The sequence below is a fragment of the Polypterus senegalus genome, unplaced genomic scaffold, assembly GCF_016835505.1.
Source record: "Polypterus senegalus isolate Bchr_013 unplaced genomic scaffold, ASM1683550v1 scaffold_2427, whole genome shotgun sequence".
NCBI classification, from domain to species: Eukaryota; Metazoa; Chordata; class Cladistia; order Polypteriformes; family Polypteridae; genus Polypterus; species Polypterus senegalus.
In genome coordinates this window covers 263,633-285,165 of record NW_024386219.1, presented here as the reverse complement: position 1 = coordinate 285,165, position 21,533 = coordinate 263,633, and the positions used below count along the sequence as shown (strand labels likewise).

Sequence of the window (21,533 nt, the reverse complement as noted above, 5' to 3'; positions counted from 1 at the left end):
TCATATCAGTTCATGTTAATTATCTTCACAGTGTAAAGTAAATACTGTAAAGCTGAGGGCAGACACATGGTGGTGCTCTGTCCATTGCTCACTTTGGATTAGTTTTCATATAATCATTGAGCTCTAAGATGGAAATACTAAGGAAGGCATAGTGGATTGTGTCAAAGGTCAACTTATGCACTCCTATAAGTACTTGGGGGTCAACATTAATGACAGGTTGAACTGATCTCAGAAAGCAGAGGAACTGTATAAAAAAGACAGAGTGGGCTCTTCTTCCTTAGGAGACTGTGTTCCTTCATTCACATCTTCTATAACTCTAATATTTTTCTAAGCTATGGTGTGCTGCTGATTAACAAGCTGATTAAAAGAGCAGCCAAATTTATGGACATACTCTGAACCCCCCTGGAAGTAGTAAAGGAGAAGAGAATGAAGACAGAAGTGATTGTCATTATGAATAATGCGGCCCAACCTCTCTTTGACACACTAATACTGAGAACTTCCAACAAACAAATTTTCCAGCAGAAGTGTGTCAAGAAACACAGTAGGGGCTTCATTATTCCAACAGCAATAGGCCTGCATAATGCCACATGTGACTGTGACTGTCAAGTCAGAGGTTTTATTTTTCTTTTAAAATTTTCTTCCTTTTTAGTCATTTTACCATGTTGTCCTATATATTTATGTGTTTATTCATTTAAAGAACTTCTGTAAAAAGCGAAATTTCAACTGAGTTAAAACTTTAACAGAAAATCTTGGAGAAACCAGCAAGTGTGGAAATGAGCTGACAAGGGGCACCATCACTGGCGTCAGTCTGGTCACAAAGCTGCTCTTCTCATGCGAAGATGTCTATCTGCCGTCCTAATCTGAACAGCTCCTCCTGTTGTGACTTAAGGTACCTTTTCACATTTTCACTGTTCTTTGAGGAGTATATCCTGTGCAAGAGACAGAATCGTAAATTAAACAGACACATCATTTCACTCTCTATTAATACCCTAGAAATCTCCCCCTGACACGTCTTCCCCACAATGCCACACTTTTTAACTGGGTGTCTAACAGGATCCTTAGAACAACGAGTCCAATCAGTGCCTCTGTAGAATACTGCAGTTCATTAGCTGTAACAGGTTTGAGTTTATTACCTCATGCATTTGTAGGTTCCATCTTGTTTTGTTATCCTTTGCTGATTCAGGTAGAAGCCTCTCCTATTTTTCTTGACTGAATTGTACACTAAAAGATGCTGCGCCATCTCCTCACCAGTCTTCCTTTGCTTTGTTTGCTTCAGTTGTCTCCATGTTCCTCTGACCTCGTGATACTCCATTTATTTCTAAGCTCCTTTCTCTCAATTCCCTTCTATCTCTATTGCCTGATTCTTCACTCCATCACTTGTGTTTGCTGTTGAGTTTCATCTTTTCCTTCACTAGCTGAGTACAGATCTCACATCTTCCCAGTCCTGTTCACCTGCACTTCTCTTCATCAGCCTTTCTTACTGCCTTATGGTTCTGCTATTGCTCCCTTTGTGTCTGTTAAACCCCCTTATCTTGTCTTTAGGACCAACTGCTTCTCAGGCGGGGTGGTGGCTTTGAGGTTAGGGATCTTCACTGGCAATTGGAAGGTTGCCGGTTCAGATCCCCTAAATGCCAATAGGGACTCCGCTCTGTTGGGCCCTTGAGCAAGGCCCTTAACCTGCGTTTGCTGAGCGCTTTGAGTAGTGAGAAAAGCGCTATATAAATGCAAAGAATTATTATTAGTTGTCTTTTATCTTTGTCAACACTCAGCTGGTCCTTTATTCCCAGACATCCTCCTCCACCGTTACTCTGGTCACTCTGACACTCCCTATCTGATTGCAGCACTCCTTCTAATTTTCTTTCTTATTACTGAAGATACCAAGAGAGAGGACAACGTGTTGGGGAAAGCATTAGGAGTCGATGTCACCTAAATAAAGAAACTGAACTGTATGATGACTGTATGATGAAATAAAAAAATTAAACAGACAAGACAGAGAACAAAAAATGCCTCTGTTGTTAAGAATGGGCCACCTGTCACCATGTTAGCTGTGCTTACCCTTCAGAATCTGACCTCAATCTGGAGTGTAATCACTTTTCATTGGGGTCACCAATCACCTTATGTGAGCTAATACAGTTCTGATTGGTCTACTATGAAGGGAACAGGAGTAGCAACACTGAAAGTGACCAGCAGGGAGCACTGCCATCACAAAGTCAGGACATACAAGACTTAACTTAAAATAGGAGAAATCTTATGAATGTGCTTTTACTTCCTTGATGTACTAGAAGACAGCAAGTGTGGATCTGACCAGTATACCTCTATTGTTTAAAAGTTTGTGTGGCTGACTAGCATCCTAGAAGTACAGACTTTCATCCATGAATTTGCTAGAATTAAATTAATAAAACCAAAAGACACACAGACACACACTGTCTTGGCTCAGGAATCCACATCTATGTGTATAGTATGTGTGACGTCAGGCTGCTCTCTTTCAACCTCCTGCTTTAGTTCACAATTGGACTGGAGGTACTCTTGCCACCACCCCCTTCAGAAATTCAGACATGGCAATATTTGTTTCTGCTAAGGAATCAACTTTGTGGTGTTAGCAGCTAAATGCAGACCATCAGCCACAAACCTGAGACCTTTGGATGACTAACTAACCATTTCATGCAACTGAGCTAAAGGTCAGCTCTCTCACTGAGATGTGAAAAGGCTTTTATAATATGGTAGGCAATACTTCTACATGTTCTGTGCAATGGCAGGTTCAGGCTCAGGCTGTTACACATGCACAAGGTTTTACTCACCACAATTTCTCTAATTTGCTGTTAGTGCTCCTCAGTCCCTCACACAGCTCAGTCACTCCTGAATCTTCCAGGTAAATCTCATTCATCTCCAGTTCAGTCAGTTGTGAGTGTGGAACAGAGAGAGCTGAGGAGAGAGCTGAGCAACATCTGGAGGTGAGAGAACATGAGGACAGCCTGTAAAGATAAAGAGAGATGAAGGCCAAAGGTGTATGACTGAGAAACACTGCACTTGCTTTCTAGGTATGGCTTAATTTTAAAGAAAGCACACTTTCAAATAAACTTGGTCAGTGAGATACAGGATCAGCTGTGTATTACTCTCATATCTCACTTTATTAAAAATGCTCATCTCGCTAACACAATCAGCCCTTACCCGGCTGTGGAGCTTCACCCTGTCCAGCAAAGCAGCTCTTTCTGTTTTACTCATTACTAAAAGATGAAAAAATTTGTTCTGGCAAGTTCAAGAATGAGGTGTGATTTTCAAAGTTTTATTTGTGTAACTCGGAATGTGACAATTGTAAAAATGAAAAATAACAACTCAACTTGTCTAATGTGATAACTTGGGTGATTCTGCAGCTTGGCCTGGAATCATTATGTGTAGTTTAAACACACACACACTCCTTCTCTTCTCACCTCAGTTTCTCTAATTTACAGTTTTCACTCTTCAGCCCATCACACAGCGCAGTCACTCCTAAATCACAAAGTTCATTGTAGCTCAGCTCCAGCTCAGCCACTGGAGAGTGGGGAGCAGAGAGAGCGGACAAGATTGCTGAGCAACATCCAGAGGCGAGACGACATTCAGATAGGCTGTGGAGATAAAGAGAGAGGAGGGGAAGACACAATGAATGAGTGATAGTAACAATTCATCATTATATAAAAAAAGCAAATAAAATTTAACTCAGTAAAAATGACAACTCAGGTGATACTGCAGCCTGGCATGAAGTCAACACTGTTCATACTGACATCTATAAGGCTACTATGATAAAATTCTTAATAACAACACACACTCACTCCCCTTTTTCACTCACCTCAGTTTCTTAAGTTTACAATTTATGTTCCTCAGCCCCTCACACAGCTCAGCTGCTCCTGAATCCTGCAGGTTATTGCCATTCAGTTCCAGTTCAGTCAGCTGTGAGTGTGGAGAAGAAAAAGCTGAGGAGAGAGCTGAACAACATGTTGAGGCGAGATGACATGACCTCAGGCTGTGGAGATAAAGAGAGAGGGAGAGGTAAAGATACAATGAGAATGAAACAAAGAAACAGTTGTTAGACACAATTCTCATGAATAAATGGAAAAAACTAAAATAGTTCCACATATTTGACAAGTAAAGCGTCATTGTAGTCTGGCCTGGAGTTGGCACATTTGAATATTACTTTTTGTTCCATGGCCCTTTAATACTGACATTTATAAAGTGGTAATAATTACATTAAAAAAACACACACACACATTGTTTTATCACCTCAGTTTCTCTGTTTTGCAATTTTTGCTCCTCAGCCCTTCACACAGCTCAGTCACTCCTAAATCCCCTAGTTTACTGTGACTCAGGTACAACTCAGTCAGTTGAGAATGTGGAGAAGAAAGAGCAGAGGAGAGAGCTGAACAACATCCAAAAGTGAGAGAAGATGACTCAAGCCTGTAGAAATAAAGAGAGAGGTGGAGAATAGAAGACAAGTGACTGAGAGTCAGTAATAGTAACAATTCTGAGGTCTTTAGTGGGGGAAAATACCAAATAAAAATTTTGAAATATGACAACTAAATTGACACTACAGCCTTGCCTGGAGTTATCATTTGTAGTGTAAACATGGTCCTTAATTCCAGTTCTTTCCATTTAACAATAGAATTCCTGAAGCCTATGAAAAAAGTTGTAATCCTGGCCCACCTAAAATCCCTTCTCACCTCTCCATCAGTGTCTTTTGTTTTGTAAATTTATCAATCAGCACAAGCAGCAAGGAGCCTGCTATTGCATCCCCTACCTTGACGAAGCTCAACTCGGGCAAAAACTTCTCCTTATCTGCAAGTGAGTTTCCTAGAGTTGTATAGGGTAAACAATACAGTATATCATTATTTGGAATGCATGCATTTCACGTGTGTTCCGTGTCTACAAAGATCTGGGTAAAGGTAGGATGAAAGGAAATGCAAGAAATGCTGAATACATACTTAAAGCAGAAACTTTTTGTATGTAATGCTAATAATGACCAGAAGTGTATAACGTGAATACTCTTCAGAAGAATATAACCAAAGAAAAGAAAGCATTCACCACAAACGCTTGTGAATGATGTCTTTTTGTTATCTTCTTGTAACTTGAATTTTTTGAAATTCAGTTTCATTCTTGAATAAAAGCACACTTGTTTCGTTATTCCTCAGTGAAAGTTTTTATTTTATATTCCATTAACCACTTGAATGAGATCGAAGCATTTGTATGTCTGCTGATATGCCTTTAGTGATATCTTTTACAGGTAGCAAAACTGTTACAGACTGAAATCAAAGGCTTCTTCTTTTTGGGTGCATACAATGTCACCATGACACTTCCAGATCTAAACACTAGCATGGCAAATTCCTCACGTACTGAAGTGTCTTTATCTGCAAGTGGAAGTCCCATTTTACTTATGGTGCCAAGCAGAGTTACATTGTGGTGTAGCTGTCTGTTAGCCGGAAAAAGTGCTGTGAAGAAACTGTGTGTTGTTATGGTCCTGCCTTTGTCCAGTCTGATAGCGGTCACAGGAAATTGTATCTTTGATAGCCGGTACAACAAAAATAGTTCTGAGCAGGTATCAGCCACAGCCCTGCTCTTGTGAAAAGAATGGAGATAAACACCATCAACTCAGAGAGGGAGAGGCAAGTTCATTGTACCACATGAACATCACTGAGAGAATAAAACTGAATAATAAATAAAAAAAAAAAGTGCTAACTTTTACAATTAGCCAAGATTTATCACGGGTGTTACAGACTCAAATATCAAATTTATGCTTTATTATATTGTAGAAATAATAATAACAATAGCAGCACACTACTCAAAACACAGAGCACCTGGTCTCAAACCCGAGACCTTTGGATTATCCAGGAACATGTATTAGCTTTCTGTTGATTGACATTTGAGCCCTGGTTTGTAACGCATTCACAGCAACATGTAAATTAAATGTTTTTTTTTTCTTTGGCTATATTCTTGAATAAAAGCACACATGCTTATTTGATATTTGGACTAAAGTCTACACAAATTTTACACTTCATGTCATTATTAGTATAACATGGAATAAGTTTCTGCTTTAGGTATGTTTTCAGAATTTCTTGCCTCACGTTTCCTTTCATCCTACACTTACCCAGATCTTTGTAGACGCGGAACACACATGAAATGCATGTGTTCCAAATAACGATATATTATTTACACAATACAACTCCAGGTACCTCAAGGCTTGAGCTGGAGGCTAATTTTACTCTTCCTGCAGTGGTTGGGGGATGGGATAGCAGGCTGCTTGTGCTGATCGACACATTTACAAAACAAAAGACGCTGATGGAGGTGTGAAGGGTGGGCCTGAATTACAAGTTTTTCGTAGGCTTCAGGAATTCTAGTGTTAAATACTCAGAATCCATGAAGTTGCTAGAATCACAATATCACATATACACACTCCTTCTCTCCTCACCTCAGTGTCTTTAGTTTACAGTTTTCACTCCTCAGCCCCTCACATAGCAGATTCACTCCTGAATCCTCTAGTTTATTGTAATTCAGCTGCAGCTCTGTCAGTTGTGAGTGTGGTGAAGAGAGAGCACAGGAGAGATCTGAACAACACATCGAGGTGAGATCACAGGAGGATAGCCTGTGGAGACAAAGAGAGACGAGGTGAAGACATGCTGAGTGACCAAGAATAAGTGATGATAAAAATTCTCAATCCTTTGGGGAAAAACAGCAAATAACACCTTTGAAATCTGGCAGGTTAACTGAAACTATAAAGTCTTGTCTGAAGTTATCATTCATAGTGTAAACATGCCCTTAATTCCTTATCTTTCCATTTATTACTAAGAATCCACAAATTCGCTAGAATTCTAGACATCCACAGGCAAATCTTCCTTGGTTACTCACTCCAGTTTCTTTATTTTATTGTTTTTGCTCCTCAGTCCCTCACACAGCTGATCTACTCCTGAATCCTTTAGTTTATTGTTAGGCAGCACCAGCTCAGTCAGCCGTGAGTGTGGAACAGAGAGAGCCGAGGAGAGAACTGAGCAACATCTGGAGGTGAGACGACATGAAGACAGGCTGTTGTGATAAAGAGGGAGGACATTAACAGAAGGTGAGTGATAGCAAAAAAAAAAAAAAAAATTAAAATAACAAATACAAACTTTGAAATGTGACTACTTAGGTGACACTACAGCCTTTTCTGGAGATGTCATTTAAAGTTTAGACCTGGCCCTTATTAAAATTTATTTTAAATTATTACTCAAAAGTTGCTAGTATTCCAAAAATCTCACAAACAATCTTGTCATTTCCTCACCTCAGTGTCTTTAGTTTACAGTTTTCACTCCTTAGGCCCTCAGACAGCTGATCCACTCCTAAATCCCCCAGTTTATTGTCATTCAGCTGCAGTTCAGTCAGTTGTGAGTGTGGAGCAGAGAGAGCCAAGGAGAGAGCTGAGCAGCATTCAGAGGTGAGAAGACATGATTCCAGACTGTAGAGATAAAGAGAGAAGAGGAGACAGTGTGACTGAGTGTTAATGATAGTTAACATCTCTGATATTCATATAAAAAAGAGCAAATAATAAAAATTCAAAAAATCTGGCAAGTTAGCTAGAATTGCAGTCAATACATTAGGACTTGGATTTTTCTTCCATATCTTCTTAATACAGACATCTGTAAAAACGTAATAATTAAATTTATAAAATCAACATGTGCACACACACACACTCCTTATCACCTCACCTCAGCTTCTCTAATTTACAGTTTGGGTCCCTCAGGTCCTTACACAGCTCAAGCACTCCTGAATCGCCTAGTTTATTGTAGCTCAGATTCAGCTCGGTCAGTCGTGAGTGTTCAGCAGAGAGAGCCGAGGAGAGAGCTAAGCAGCATTCAATGGTGAGTTGACTTGAGGTCAGACTGTGGAGATGAAGAGAAAGGAAATGAAGACAGAGGTACAGAGAGACAGACACAGCAGCTCTCTTAGAAATTTGTTTTCATTTTCATGTCTGAAGCCATTAAAGTTGTTTGTACACATTTGTCACAGTGAAGACGCTATATTCCAATTATATACCTTGCTGGAGACCATTTACTCCAATTACTCTCAGCTGTATTTCTTTTTTTGTGTTTCTTTTTATTAAATGTTTATTGATAAAATGAAAAAGGAATGCCTTAAATGGAAACCAACAAGAATAACTGATTTTTAGCTATGTAAGAACATAATCAAAACACCCCCACCCCAACTCACCTCATCTGAGACGGACAGGAGAAACTGCCTCATGGAGCAACTACCCAGCCAGCTCTTTACCTTTGTCTTTAGCAATTAGAACATTGTGAAAAATCACTCTGTCTTTATTTGCAAAAATGTGTATATTGTAACTGTCTTGAAGACAACATAGCATGAAATGCTGATTTCTGTAAAATGACAAAAGACAAACGTGTGCATTGACAGCAGCATTTGTTGAAAAGCTCTTTTGTCTTCTCTTGTTTTCTCCTCTAAAGTGACCCACCCAAAAGAAACACATGGACCTCACTATTAAGAGGTGGAGTGAGACACAAAGGAAAAGTCAAAAGAAAAGCGTTGAACATTTGTACTATCAAACCAACGCGGTGACTGAGGTGGATGACAAGACACATTCCCTGACTGTTAGACTTGAAGCCCAGAGTCACCTGCTAAAGAAATCAGGTCTTTAAAATTGCAAATCGAGGCTGTGTGCTGCTCTGATATTCTTTTCATAAGCCTTTCTGGACTCTTATCACAGATCACATCTACAAACCCACTACTCTCAGGTTGTGATCATGTCAAAGGATTTTCAGGTTGAGTGGATGCAACAAATACACGGCAGAATAGCCTGCTGTACAAGAATAGAAGTCACAAATGGCAGCTTGCATACCAGCAACTCTGGAACAGCAAAATAAAAATTAAGAAAAAACGACAAAAGCGGGATGTGTGTGGGTGGATAATTGGTGACTTTTTCAGCATGACTGAACAAATAACCACATGTAACACCTAGCTGCGGCAGATAGATGGTCATTTCCGAAATGTGAGACTGCACTGCATGTCTGCCTTGGGGGTTTTCAACCAGGATCCCTAGCTGTTTCTTTGTGTGGTGGCTATAGCAATGCACTGTACCAGTGCATGCTCCCCAGCCTTACCTGACCTGCACATGGATATGTATTGTAATGACCCAGTGGTTATATGGGCTGTGCGATCTGCTGTCTCCTTCCTTCACTGCATTCTGTTACTGTCATTTGACCACTGACGTCTCCTTCCACACATCGCCACGTGTTCTCATCTGCCTCATTCACTGCCTAGACAATCACATTTTTGGTTCAGAGTTTACATCATCTGCCTCACTTTCCTCAATTCTGTGAAACAATCCATTCCTTGATTGTTCCAAAATGTACACAGACTAATGGACCTTAGCATCTCTGACGTACTTGACAGTCCATGCTCTCTATCTGTCACATATGCTCCTCTACAACATCCCACATGTCAATGACAGATGACGACTGTTCTGTGGAAGGCACTGGCACAATGGCAGCACTCTGGCACATTGGCACTTGAACTATTAACATGAGTCACAGCACTTTTTATTCCAATTTCATTATAAAAGAGTTTAATTCTCAGAGGAATTCTAAACCAGAGGTGTTACTATGCTTCTGTTTCCAAAACAAAGCATTGCATTTTGATAATGATTTTTCAATGTTTAGTTACACACCACTTTTTATTTATTGATGACATGATGCACAGGTTGTGTCCTTTTTACTTGACATGGTTCTATGGACAGTGAGTTGCACTTGATCTTTCACGTTCTATATGCTGAAGAAACATCCCATTATTACCTAAAAGTTTCTTTGGACAAATGTAAACACGTTACAAATTTATTACTTATTATGTATTTATTACTTATTTGTTATTATTGTTATAGTCACTTAATCCTGCAGATATCAATAAAAACTGTTTTAAAAATAATTCACCACATGAATTGCAAAACAGGATTTAAATTGTTCAGACTTGTCTAACAATAGCATCAAAATGAATTTTATGAAGCTCAGGTGAGAAATGAGAAAGTTACAATTGATTTCCAACAGGGATGGTATGAGTATGAGTTATTATGTGTGATGAGATTTCTATTATTTTTGTGGCTTTAGGTACTTTTTCTGACATTAAAACTTGTCTACATGTGGAGCTGATACTCCCTCATGGACAGACTAATGACACCCGTCTGTGTTCACAGATGGTCAAACTAAACTCTTCAAGGTTTTATTACTCACTTGACACGTCTGCAGCAGATGAGCCCTGGCGCCAGTCTCCTGATGCACTCTGAGGTCAGTGGTGTGTTTGACAGGTTGAGCTCCTCAAGTTCTCCACAGCAGCTAATGACAGAGCCCAGCACAGCACAGTCCAGAGGAGATAAAGTCATGTCACTAACGTTCATCTTTAAATTTTTCCCAATGGCATCTCTTATTAATTTCTTATTCTGAGTCTCATAGAGCCACTGACACACTCGCAGAGCTTCACTTTTATCTTTATCCTGTAGCGCCTGTTCAGCTTTCTGCTTCACCCACTCCAGTATTTGCTTTGCCTTCTTCCTCTCAAACTCTCCCAGGACTCCCCCTAGTGTTTTAAACACAGAAGGCCTGGCCAATCCTGCCAGGAATCGAGTGAGAATCTCAAACCTCCCATCTTTACATGAGTCCAGCTTCACAAGTAGCTCCTCGATGCCCCCTGATGGATCAAGCAAAAATGATAAAGCAGCCATGAAGTGCTGCAGGGTGAGGTGATAGAATGTGTACGTCAAATGCTCCAGAGTGCTTTCTCTCTGAGGGATTTCTTTAAGGAACCCTGAGAGGAATGGAGAGGGCAGGACCGGCTGTAGACCAAAGGTGGACATCTCAAACTTGTCATAAAACACAAGATTTCTGTTGGCCACTCCATAATAAGCCATCTTTCCTAGTTTTATCAGGATTCCCTGCTGGTCTTCAGCTTGTCGCTTGTGTTTGGTCAGGATGTTGTGAAGAAACATCACAAAGAGCTCAGTTATGGTCGTGGGGGCAGCTCCTCGTTCTCCTTCAGGTGTCATGAAGTGGCTGTTCAGCACAGAGCAGATAATCCAGCAGTACGAGGGATTGAAACACATGGTGTACAGAATTGTATTCTCCTCCACGTACTTAAAAGCCTCATCACTTAGAGCATCATCACCAAAGAACTTTTTAAAGTACATCAGCCTTTGTTCAGGGAAGAACCCCAAGATTTCCAAAAATCGATCAACTCTCTCCATGTCCAGGGTCTCCAGGGCAGTTGGTCTGGTTGTGATCAAGACTGTACAGCCTTTCAGTAATGTCTGATTGAACAGGCTGGTGACCAGGTTGTGGACAGGAAAGAAGTCATTTGGGTTTGTGCAGAACCGCCTCTGTTTGAAGTCCAGTTTGTGTTTGTATTCATCAAGACCATCAAATATAAAGAGTAGAGATTCAGGTTTCTGCAAGATTTCTCTTAGTCTTGGGTCACTGAGATATTTATAGTGCCTTACAATCAGCCTGGTTAGAGGCATCTGGGGTTCTGTCTCTGTGTCGAGGAGGTTGAGCTCCCTGAATTTAAACAGAAACACAAATGAAAACCTCTGGTACTGAGTGCCTCTGGCCCAGTCAAACATGATCTTCTGGACCATGGTGGACTTTCCCATTCCAGCCACTCCACTGACCACTACAGTACAGGGAGCAGTCTGATTTCCTGGACTCCTTCTAAAAAGCTGCTCCATCCAGATAAGTTCACATTTCTCTTTTGTCCAATCCTCCATCAGCTCTGCATGAGTCTTCCCCATCTTCACAAGTTCATGGTGCCTCTCATCGTAGGTCCTTTTGTACTGACCAATGATCATCAAGTCTGTGTATCGAGTCTCAAAGCCCACGTCTCTTGTGTTTGGGTCATCAGGAGAAGCCTGATCCTCCAGAGTTCTTGTGGATTCAGACACATCACCCCTGTGTGTTTCATAAAGGTCTGAAAGTCACAATGAAAACATGTAAGGAAACTGCAGAACAAAAGAATGGATAAGCTGGTGACAAGAGACACAAAATCAGAGGGTTACCTTTAATATTAGCCTTAATGGGAGGGGGCTGGAGACTGGCCTGAATATCCAACAAAATGTTTGGTCCTGAAGTGACAACAATAGACAAAGAGGTGACAATCAGAGCAGTGAGGGGGCAGATTAACAAAAGTATGAAGAACTGTACAGTAAGTTATACCACCAAGAAAACAACAACAAAAACTAACAGAATGCAGCTAACAGGAACTTTGTTTGGACACAATAAAGGATTAGCCTGAAGACAGCAAGCAGCCCAGTAATGTGTGTCCATGTTGTGAGACCTATCAACTATCGAGGAAGAAAGACTAAGGCGATGAACAACTAGACAGCATAATATTGTGCTGGAAATAGCAGTAGGTATGTTACATGAGGAAATTTAAGCTCTGCACTATGATCTTCAAGAGAATTTGATGGTGAAACCTTTGTTAAAATTGAGATGACTGCAACAGGTGGGGGTGAAAAAAATCTGCCAATTAGTGAATGATTTAGGAAAGTGAAAATGAAGGCACAAAGTAAATGTTAATAAATGCCAACCTGAAGTGGACATTTGCATCAGGAGTGTTGTATAACAATGGACTCTGTGACTCCCTGTTAAAGGTGGGGAAAAGTATTCCTGAACACCTAGGTGGGCTCTTGACCTTTAAAGGACAGCAGTGGAGACATGCAAGTCAAATATTCAGTCATGATAGGTGGCACTTTGACGAAAGTCATACATCAGCTACTGAATAAATATGGTGTTGACAAACAACTCCTTTTTTAAATCTATTAACGTATGCGAAAACAAAACTGGAGAAACCGGTAAAGTGTTTAGTGTTCCGGGACATGAAGTAGGCTTCTCAGTGTAAGCTGGCAATAGTACGTTGAATGGCCTACACACTGTAACATTTTGTTCTGTTTTCACATGTTTCCCCTTCCATTTCCCTTCCTTGTGTCACACATTCAGTGAGTTCTTTGCCATTTATGACATCACTAACTCACCTCCCTCTGTCACCTCCTTCAATATTCGTGTCAGGTTTGGTGACGGAAATCTGACACGTTCTTCAGCCAATGCCTCCCACAGGTTGACCAGCATACCTCTGTCCATGTTCATTATGTCACTGATGAAGGACTCCACACCTGCTCTCCCCTCACACTCTTCTTTTTCTTTGACTCTCTGAAAGACAGTAAGTGACCAGATGGCCAATATAAACATGCCCAGTGGGGAGAGAAGAGTAAAGTGGTCAATCTGGTTTGATGACCTCACAATGACAAGACATTCTGTTATGAGGAATCAAGCAGTCTCAGGTGATTCTCCTGAGCTCACCATTTCTACTGTGCCTGGTACGTAAAAGGAGACCCACCTACCTTGGCCTCGTCATTAGTGAGGATGTTCTTGGTGGCCAGGTTCTGCAGGATACTCGTGATGTCGTAGTCAATCACATATGCCAGGTAGGGCTTGTAGTACTCAGTGATCTTGTAGAGATCATTGTGAGAAAATGACTTTATAACTTTAGGAAACTTCTTTGTCAAACCTAAAGCAGATATAGAAAACACAAAAATGAAGAGGAGCAGGAACAGATGAGACTCTGAGATCACAGGTCAGTCTAAAATGACTGCTGGTCTCAATCTTAACTGCAGGCTGCGCATACAGAAAATATTGTTGAAATAAACTGTTTCTTCAGTATACACATTCTAGTGTTTCATTTCTTTCTCATAAAGCTCTTATGGCAGAAGACCTTATCTCTTGTGTCTTTATCGCAAATGTTCTGTGGTGAGGCAAAACCTTCCATCTTTAAGTATGCCAGTCTTGGGTCACAATCCCATCTTTCCATGCTTTATTGGTAAGGCAAATTTATTAAAACACCATCATAATACCCAATGCTTCCAGCATTTCCAGTCACAAAGGTGAGTAAGATCCTTATTTGTCCTATCATCTTCACCAGGATGATTTATGAATTTCTTATTATTTACTAAAGCCCCTTAACATGCACACGTACCGGTCCCGGTACATAACGACGATTTGATGATGTCACAATCATGTCACAGCCATGTGTGCATGCCCCTCTGTCATGCACCTCGACATACTACACATCAAATGAAAATTCAGAGTCTCATCTTTCCGATGATATAAACCACTTTGACACACAACAACCACAGCACTGACACTAAATCCTTTTTTACAGAGAAGTAAATACTTTTAAGAGCTGACTTTTCCTACCTTTGACTACCTTTGAAGGCTCTCTGCAAGTCAAACATCAATATTTCCGAGCAATATTGATCTCATTCTGTCCGTAAGGCTCCAGGGAATATAATCCAGTAAACCGATTAGGTCCAAAACACACGATAGATCCTGAAAGGGACAAAAACTCCAGAAAACGTTTTTTAACTCGAGACTAGCTCCGACATTTTTTTTTAATTCTATTGGTCATATCAGACGTAATTTGTTTCTGTCGGCAATAACCATGCTAAAGCATGTTACACGGAAGTGTTAGCTTCTGATTGACACCTAAGTTGGCCAATTACGAGGGTCTGGGGTGACTGGCACCTCGTATAGCCAACGAGTGTCACAGACAGCTGAACGATGACGCACAACTCCAAACCCTGGTAGAATCTACCAGTTTGATTGGACGCTGTGAGTGACACTCAAAACTTACAGCCAATGAGCAGCTGAGCACGCCGATATGTAACTTGCCATACCAACTTGTAAACAAAACCGATCGGGCTGCGAAGCTGGCATTTGTGCCAGTCTGCAGACTTGGTGCGTGGTTGTTTATTGTGATTTCACCAAGTTTTTTCACATTTTAAATATGGAAATAGTACAGATAAACGTAAATACACTCTCGATTAAGTAATAGATGCATGTACGCGGCGTGACAGTGATCGATCGTACCAGGAGACGTCTAATGGCAGAGAGCGACATGTGACACGCCCTTGTGCTTTCTGCCTGCTAGTGATTGCTACAATCAGTGGCACATGGAAAAACGCTGAGCTGTGTTGTAACAGTTTGTAAAAAATGTATATAGTTTGTGTGCATTTTATTAAAAAAGTAAAAAATAAAATATATATATATATTTTTGGCCCATAAGACTTGTTTTGACTATTTTTATATTGAAATGTGTATTTTTTATTGTTTTTATTATGGAATATGAATTTCCATAACTAATAGAGTGACACTGTGTGTAGATATAGATTCCTTTAGGTGTAAGCTTTCAGTAGAGCCCTCATTGATATCTGTGGGTTGAAGCATTCAAAAGTTATTACACTTTTTCCATACGTTCCAAAATGTGGATAATGGATAAACCAGAGGTCCCTCTAAAAGCACCTGGACATGCCCACATAAAAACTGGTGTAAAATGTCATTTTTACAGGTATTCTTTTCAAATTTGAAATGTGAGTAGTCAACAAGTTATTCTGTTGGTACATAGTGTGTTTCTGTCCCCACCTACCTACTGCAGCTATAGAGGCCTTTATTTTCACAAAAAACTTAGGCGAGAACAAAAAAAATAATTTTTTCTGTGAGTTCTAATGTGCATAACTTTTGATCAGTCACACCTACAGTGATTCTGACTACTAAGGGTGAAACTAGAGAATGTTACCTTTACAAAGAGACCAAACATGTGTTTATACTCCAGATAGTTCAATAACAGCAATGATTGTAATTTAGAGAGGTCGAATTACAAGCGATTTAGCAAAAATGACCCCGCTTGATAAGGGGTCTAATCTAACCGCCTTGAACTTTTTGCACCTGCCTTCCATAATATAGAGGGGAATCCATGACAGTGGAACAACTGGTTGTTGTAATTTACATACTCTAGCCATACCCTTCAGAACAGAGAGCTCAGGGATCAGATCAGATCTGCAGATTGTAGTCTTGGGCAACCTTTGAAGCCATTGCATCATTACACAATGGTCACATCTTCTAAGGACACAACCCTAACAATGTAAACTCAAATAGGCAGTGACTGCAAAAAGAAACTTGGCTCGCAAAAAATGTACAAGTATAAACATAATTTAAAGTAAACAGAGAAATCATAAAAACAGAAAGGAGTAATGTTCAAATAGAAAAACTATCATAGATTATGATCACAGCAAAAAAAACATAAAAAAAACCAGTGCCAGATCTTAAAATTTGAGGAAGGGGAATACAGAAAAAACAAAGAAGGAGTCCAATATAGCAGCACAGTGTCTATCTGGAGGACATCTAGGCAGTTCTCCATTTTAACACAAGTGATCAACCTCTTCCAAAATTCAATAAACATTAAATTGTTGTGCTAGGTTAGCTGTCATCTCTCTCAGATGTATGGTTCCTATCAAACCAAACGTTAAATGTTACTGCAGTCTTACTGGCTTCATTTATACAATTTGTTTCAGTGAAACTGTTCTTGTTTACTTTGAGCTGAATGTAAACTACAGTTGCTGAAAGACTTCTGTCTATTGCCTCTTAGATCTTACATTTCTATCATATAACGGTTCACAAAAGGCACTATACTAGCTCCCTAAGTTTTTACTTATTATTTTTTACATGTGAATATGAAAAAATGTCACTAAACTGTAAATTATCAAATCAGATTAGGATTCCAAGGATTAATAAAAAATTGGAAGGTTGAGCTTTTAGTTTTCAAGCTCTGAAGCTATGGACTGATCTGCCTGCTAATACATCTGATCTGCCACCTTTTATATCAGGCATTTCTGTTTGTTAGTCATTATTACAGAAATATAAGTGTCATAATATTTACAAACTGTTACTAACCCTCCTCTATTCAGTTTCTCTTCTCGGAGTCCTGATGTGGCACTTGGTGCCACTGTGCTACTGCCAGGCTGCTCTCCTGCATATGGAAAAGTCATCTTGGATAAAGGAGCATTGGAATCATTGAATCGAAAGATTCTGTCATCAGACTGGAGGGGCAGCACAAACTCAACTACAGCCATTTGATTGAGGTCTCTAAGACTGCAACTTTATTTTTGACTTCCTTTTGTACTAGTTTCATCTCCACCATCGTTGACTGGCCATAGTTAATGAGTTTTCATTTATGTTTAATCACTTCTACCTTGTTCCTTGTGTCCCACTGGCCCTACACAGTCCCCAAAACACACAAAAGAAAAACATCACAACACACTCTTCTTCCTCCACTCCTCCTAGTCAGCTTTGTCCTCCTCCTCCCGACTCTGGAGACATGAAGTGGCTACTGGCTCTTCTTATAGCCCACCGGAAGTGCTTCAGGTGATAATTGAAGCCGTGTAGCTCCTCCAGGCGGTGGCCACAGAGCCCAACAGGGCTTAGCTTTGGTGTTCCACGATTGTGACCCCGATGCAACCCAGGGGGGCTGCCACCAAGTGTTCCAGGGGACGTAGTGTGCAGCCCATGGCTGTTCCCCTGGATTCAGTGCCAAAAAGGTGTCCTGACCATCCGTCACAGCAGATAAAACCAGACACATCACACATTAGGATTTAAAGTGGATGAAATCCTACAACCTTAACGATTCAAATGAAAGTCACAAAGTGAACTTCATATCAAGAAGTTCTCATTAACCAGTTACACAGTCAGAGAATGTTGCAGGTGGCAAAAGCCAGACAAGCAGACGAGCCTTTACAGGTGGCACATTTCAGAAGGAGTGAGAGCCAGAAGATTACTTGGAAGGATCACACAGCAAGAAGAACCAGCAACCAAAGAAAAACACTCTAAAGAACCCCAAATACTCTCACACTCTCTCTTTTACACAGTTTCTTAGTGGCTGGTCATGTAAGAATTATAGAAAAAAAGCAGTTTTTGTATTATGCTAATACTTAGACTACTGATATCTTATCCATGGTAGTGTTACTCACATTAAATTTTATTTTGTAGCTAAATCATTGATTTACTAACTGAAAAAGGCCTTCATCTTCTGTTTTCTACACACTGGTTTACCTTTAGATTAAAGCACAAAAATCTATGAACCACGGCACTATATACTCATAGGATCACTTTGTTTCCTTATATCTCATTAACATATATATCAGTTTATTCACATTAATCCATCCAGCCATAAAACTGCTTTTTCATTGGAAACCACTTACTGATCCCTGCCATTTAAGTTCTTGAGCTTCCTTAGCTTTCTTGTATGAGCTGTTCTGTTCCATTTAAAAGCAGCATCTTTTTTTTTTTAATTTAACATTTTATTAATTTTATTAAAATCAAATAACATTTCATTCAAACAAGACAAGTTTAACAAAACTAGGTTTGAAATAAATCAGCAGCATATTTTCTAATTAATCCAATAGTTTGATATTAAGGCGTCACTGTCTCCAGCAGGGGGCATTAACTCCTTGGGATTGTGTTCCTCATTGATGCTGAACAGAATGGAGCCATACATATCCTTTTAGTAACCAAATAATCAGACAAGAGCAGTATGGTCACAAACGAAATCTATGTATTTAACTTGCTTTAAAATGTAATGTCCACTGTAATGGACAAACTAGTGTCCCATCCAAGGTTGACTACATTCCCTTACCTTGCTGGAAGGCCAACACAATGAATTGTACAGAAGAAAAGACCAGCAGCACCAGCATCCCAGCAGCAATGGATGAGGATTACATGCAGAGATAGGATGCCAATGGACAAAATGGATGGACCCTCCCGACCAGGACAAGTAATGGACTCTTTGCTTGTCTGGGGAACACACATATGGGACAGTAGGAGATTACTTCTCATATGCAGTTTGTTCCTCCATACAATGAGTGGCAACATCCCTTATGGAGAACCCTTGTATGAATGCCTGTAGGGCACCATGGGAGTTGTGGTTGCATAAGCCTGTCCTGGCAGTTGGATTCCACAGGGGCTGCCAAAGGGAACTGTTGAAAAGTGGAGGCTCAAATTCCGTCTGACCCAGAAGTGCTTTCCGAGAACAAGCAGTTGGGACCAGAAGTACTTCTGGGTTGAGTCTTAAAAGGAAGCCCTCCACTTCACCTGGGGAGTCAGAGTCAGGGAAGGAGATGGACAACACTCACCTGGGATAAGTGGAAAAGATAAGGAGAAAAATAAAATTGTGCAGTGTGTAAACTAGCTTGTTAGTAGGTACACTGTTCAATAAATACTTGTCTTGAATCTGGATTTGAGTGTGTAGAGTTATTCCTGGCATTTTGAAGGTTAGTGACACACCTTACAGGTCACACCATGTACTGTTATGGATCATCAAGTGTACAGTTGTAGTAAAATGTTTCCACCCACAACTGTTTATCTACTGCTGAAAAAAAGTATCAACTGCCCCCAGCGCCCCGGTAAAGTTTGCCTGCTTCTTCCCCCTTAGCCCCCATAGACTCAGAGCTCGAGTCCTCTCAGAAAACATCGCTAAGGTAAAACAACGTTCTTGACTATCAAATAATATGTTTAATGATAGACATGAACGTGTATTAAAATATAATGAGTATGTAGGAGCTTTATCTAGAAACACACATTGCATTAAACCTATTTATAAGAAACCTAGATTGGCTAGAATGACAGGTGGCCTGTAGGTGTAAATGCAAATAATTTAATATATATATATGTCTAGTCAACCCAAGATTTTTAAAAAGCTGTGTGCCAACACAAACGTTAATGTGTCTTTCTTTAACATTAGGGCTTTAACTAGTAAGACATTTTATGCAAATGACTTTAACATGGAGAGGAATATCGATGGTTTAATTCTTTGTGAAACATGGTTAAATGTAAATGACACCAGCGTCCTTTTAGAAGCTGCTCCTCCAGTTTATAATTTCTTTCATTCTGTTCACCAAAGGAAGAAAGGTGGTGGCGGCTTCACAAATAGTTTTTCTAGTCAGTTCAATTGTAATGTTATCAATCTTGGTAATTTTATATCTTTCCAGTATCTTGCTCAAGTTATTCAAGGAGTGTCAAACTCTCTGCTTCTTACCATTTATCGTCCGCTGACATATAATGCATCCTTTATCGATGAATTTTCATCAGTTATCTACAATATTAATGACTTATGATAGGTTTTTATTACTGGGCGATTTTAATATTCGTAAAGATAATCTGGGTGATGCCAACGTAAGAGAATTTATGAACCTTCTGATCTCGTTTGATCTTAATCAGCATGTCACCCTGATAACACATAAAGGAGGTAAAAAGCTGGATTTACTCATAAAAAAGGGGCTTAATATTAATATAACACTGACCCTGGACATCAGTATCTCTGATCATTACTGTATTCTTTTTTAATTAGCACTATCTGTGACTAGAACCAAACAGGAGCGTGTTGTTAAGCACCACCACCACTGCTGCCAGATTTTCTAACATAATTAACAGTTACCTTGAATTCACCGACTGGCACTTATTTCAATTATCAGTTGAATTTATGCCGCCTTTAAACTTTTACAGATTTTATTCTTCTCTGACTTTTCTTGTTTAAACAGACAATCACCTCAGATGTCCTTAGTTACCTTACACATATACCAACTACTAGGAATTAACAATGAACATTTGACTCCTTTACTGTATACTGTGGATTTATTTATCAGTGTGATGAAGCCCCAAACCCTCTCCCTTTCCCAAAGCACAAATTAACTTTAACTAAAAATTGTTCTTTTTCTTTACTCCTTCAAATAGGACTTATAAATAATTAAATTAATTTGAGAGTGATGAATGATTTCTGTCATTGTCACCACCATTCCCTTTATTTTCTTTCCTGCGTCAGAAACCACTAAATAGTTGGCACAAGTACCAGCTGACACCTGACACATGCACCTCAATGTCCAAAGTGGTAAAAAAGCCATCAAAAGCAACAGCCAGCTTCTTACATTGCAATCACTGATAAGGGCAAGTGGCCCATCTATTGAAAATCCACAAAGCAAATAATATGTAAAAAGTAAACTAACAAGGTGTTCTGTTTTACATAACATATGTGGTTATAAAACAAATTTAAATGAAGTACTTTTATTTTAATTAATAAAGAATTTTCTTACCAGAGAGAGCATCATTGTCTTCATCAGATCTTCTTTTTTTGGAGATCAGTGGCACAATCTTCTCACATAAGCTCTCTTCACACATCTTTAGATTTTGTGATTAGAGTAACAGTTGGTCTTCTTCAAGGTCTCCTTTCACCAAAGTTTGTGATCTTTCAGTAGACTGGGACTGTAGGAACAAGACACAGACAACATTAAAATTAAAAAAAGTTACAAGAGTTGAGCAACAAGGGACATTGTTGTTAATTTGAGCAGGACATACTGAAAGGGCATGATAATCATGCACAAACTCACAAACCTCCAGGATTTTAGACTCTCCAGAAGTCAATGTGAACCTCTGAGGGGGTTATTTGAAATTTGATCAGCTCCCAGAGTGAGATCTAAAGATGTGCCACCTTTGGGATCTGTGATTTCAATGGCTGTGTCCTCTGTTTATAAGTCTTATCCTGTGGAATGGTAATCTGTTAGTGTAAAATAATAGGAGGTTGCCATTGTTGGCATGACCTTACATCCTTGGACAGCCACTGAATAACTTGTCTTTGAAATTCTTTCATTGTTGGCGTTGGAGGTT

The 21,533-nt window shown here is 39.7% G+C and overlaps 1 protein-coding gene across 1 annotated transcript; it reads right to left on the bottom strand.

Moving 5' to 3' along the window:
* Positions 1-829: 829 nt before the first annotated feature.
* Positions 830-21,047, bottom strand: LOC120522594 (NACHT, LRR and PYD domains-containing protein 3-like). Its single transcript, XM_039743450.1, has 14 exons — positions 20,963-21,047; positions 13,391-13,557; positions 13,025-13,199; positions 12,050-12,115; positions 10,236-11,961; positions 8,852-8,859; positions 8,206-8,210; positions 7,704-7,939; positions 7,280-7,522; positions 6,434-6,607; positions 3,824-3,997; positions 3,429-3,617; positions 2,799-2,972; positions 830-929 (listed from the first exon to the last, which is right to left on the bottom strand). Exons 1-14 carry the CDS (start codon positions 21,045-21,047, stop codon positions 830-832), a joined length of 3,522 nt encoding a protein of 1,173 aa, XP_039599384.1.
* Positions 21,048-21,533: the final 486 nt, after the last annotated feature.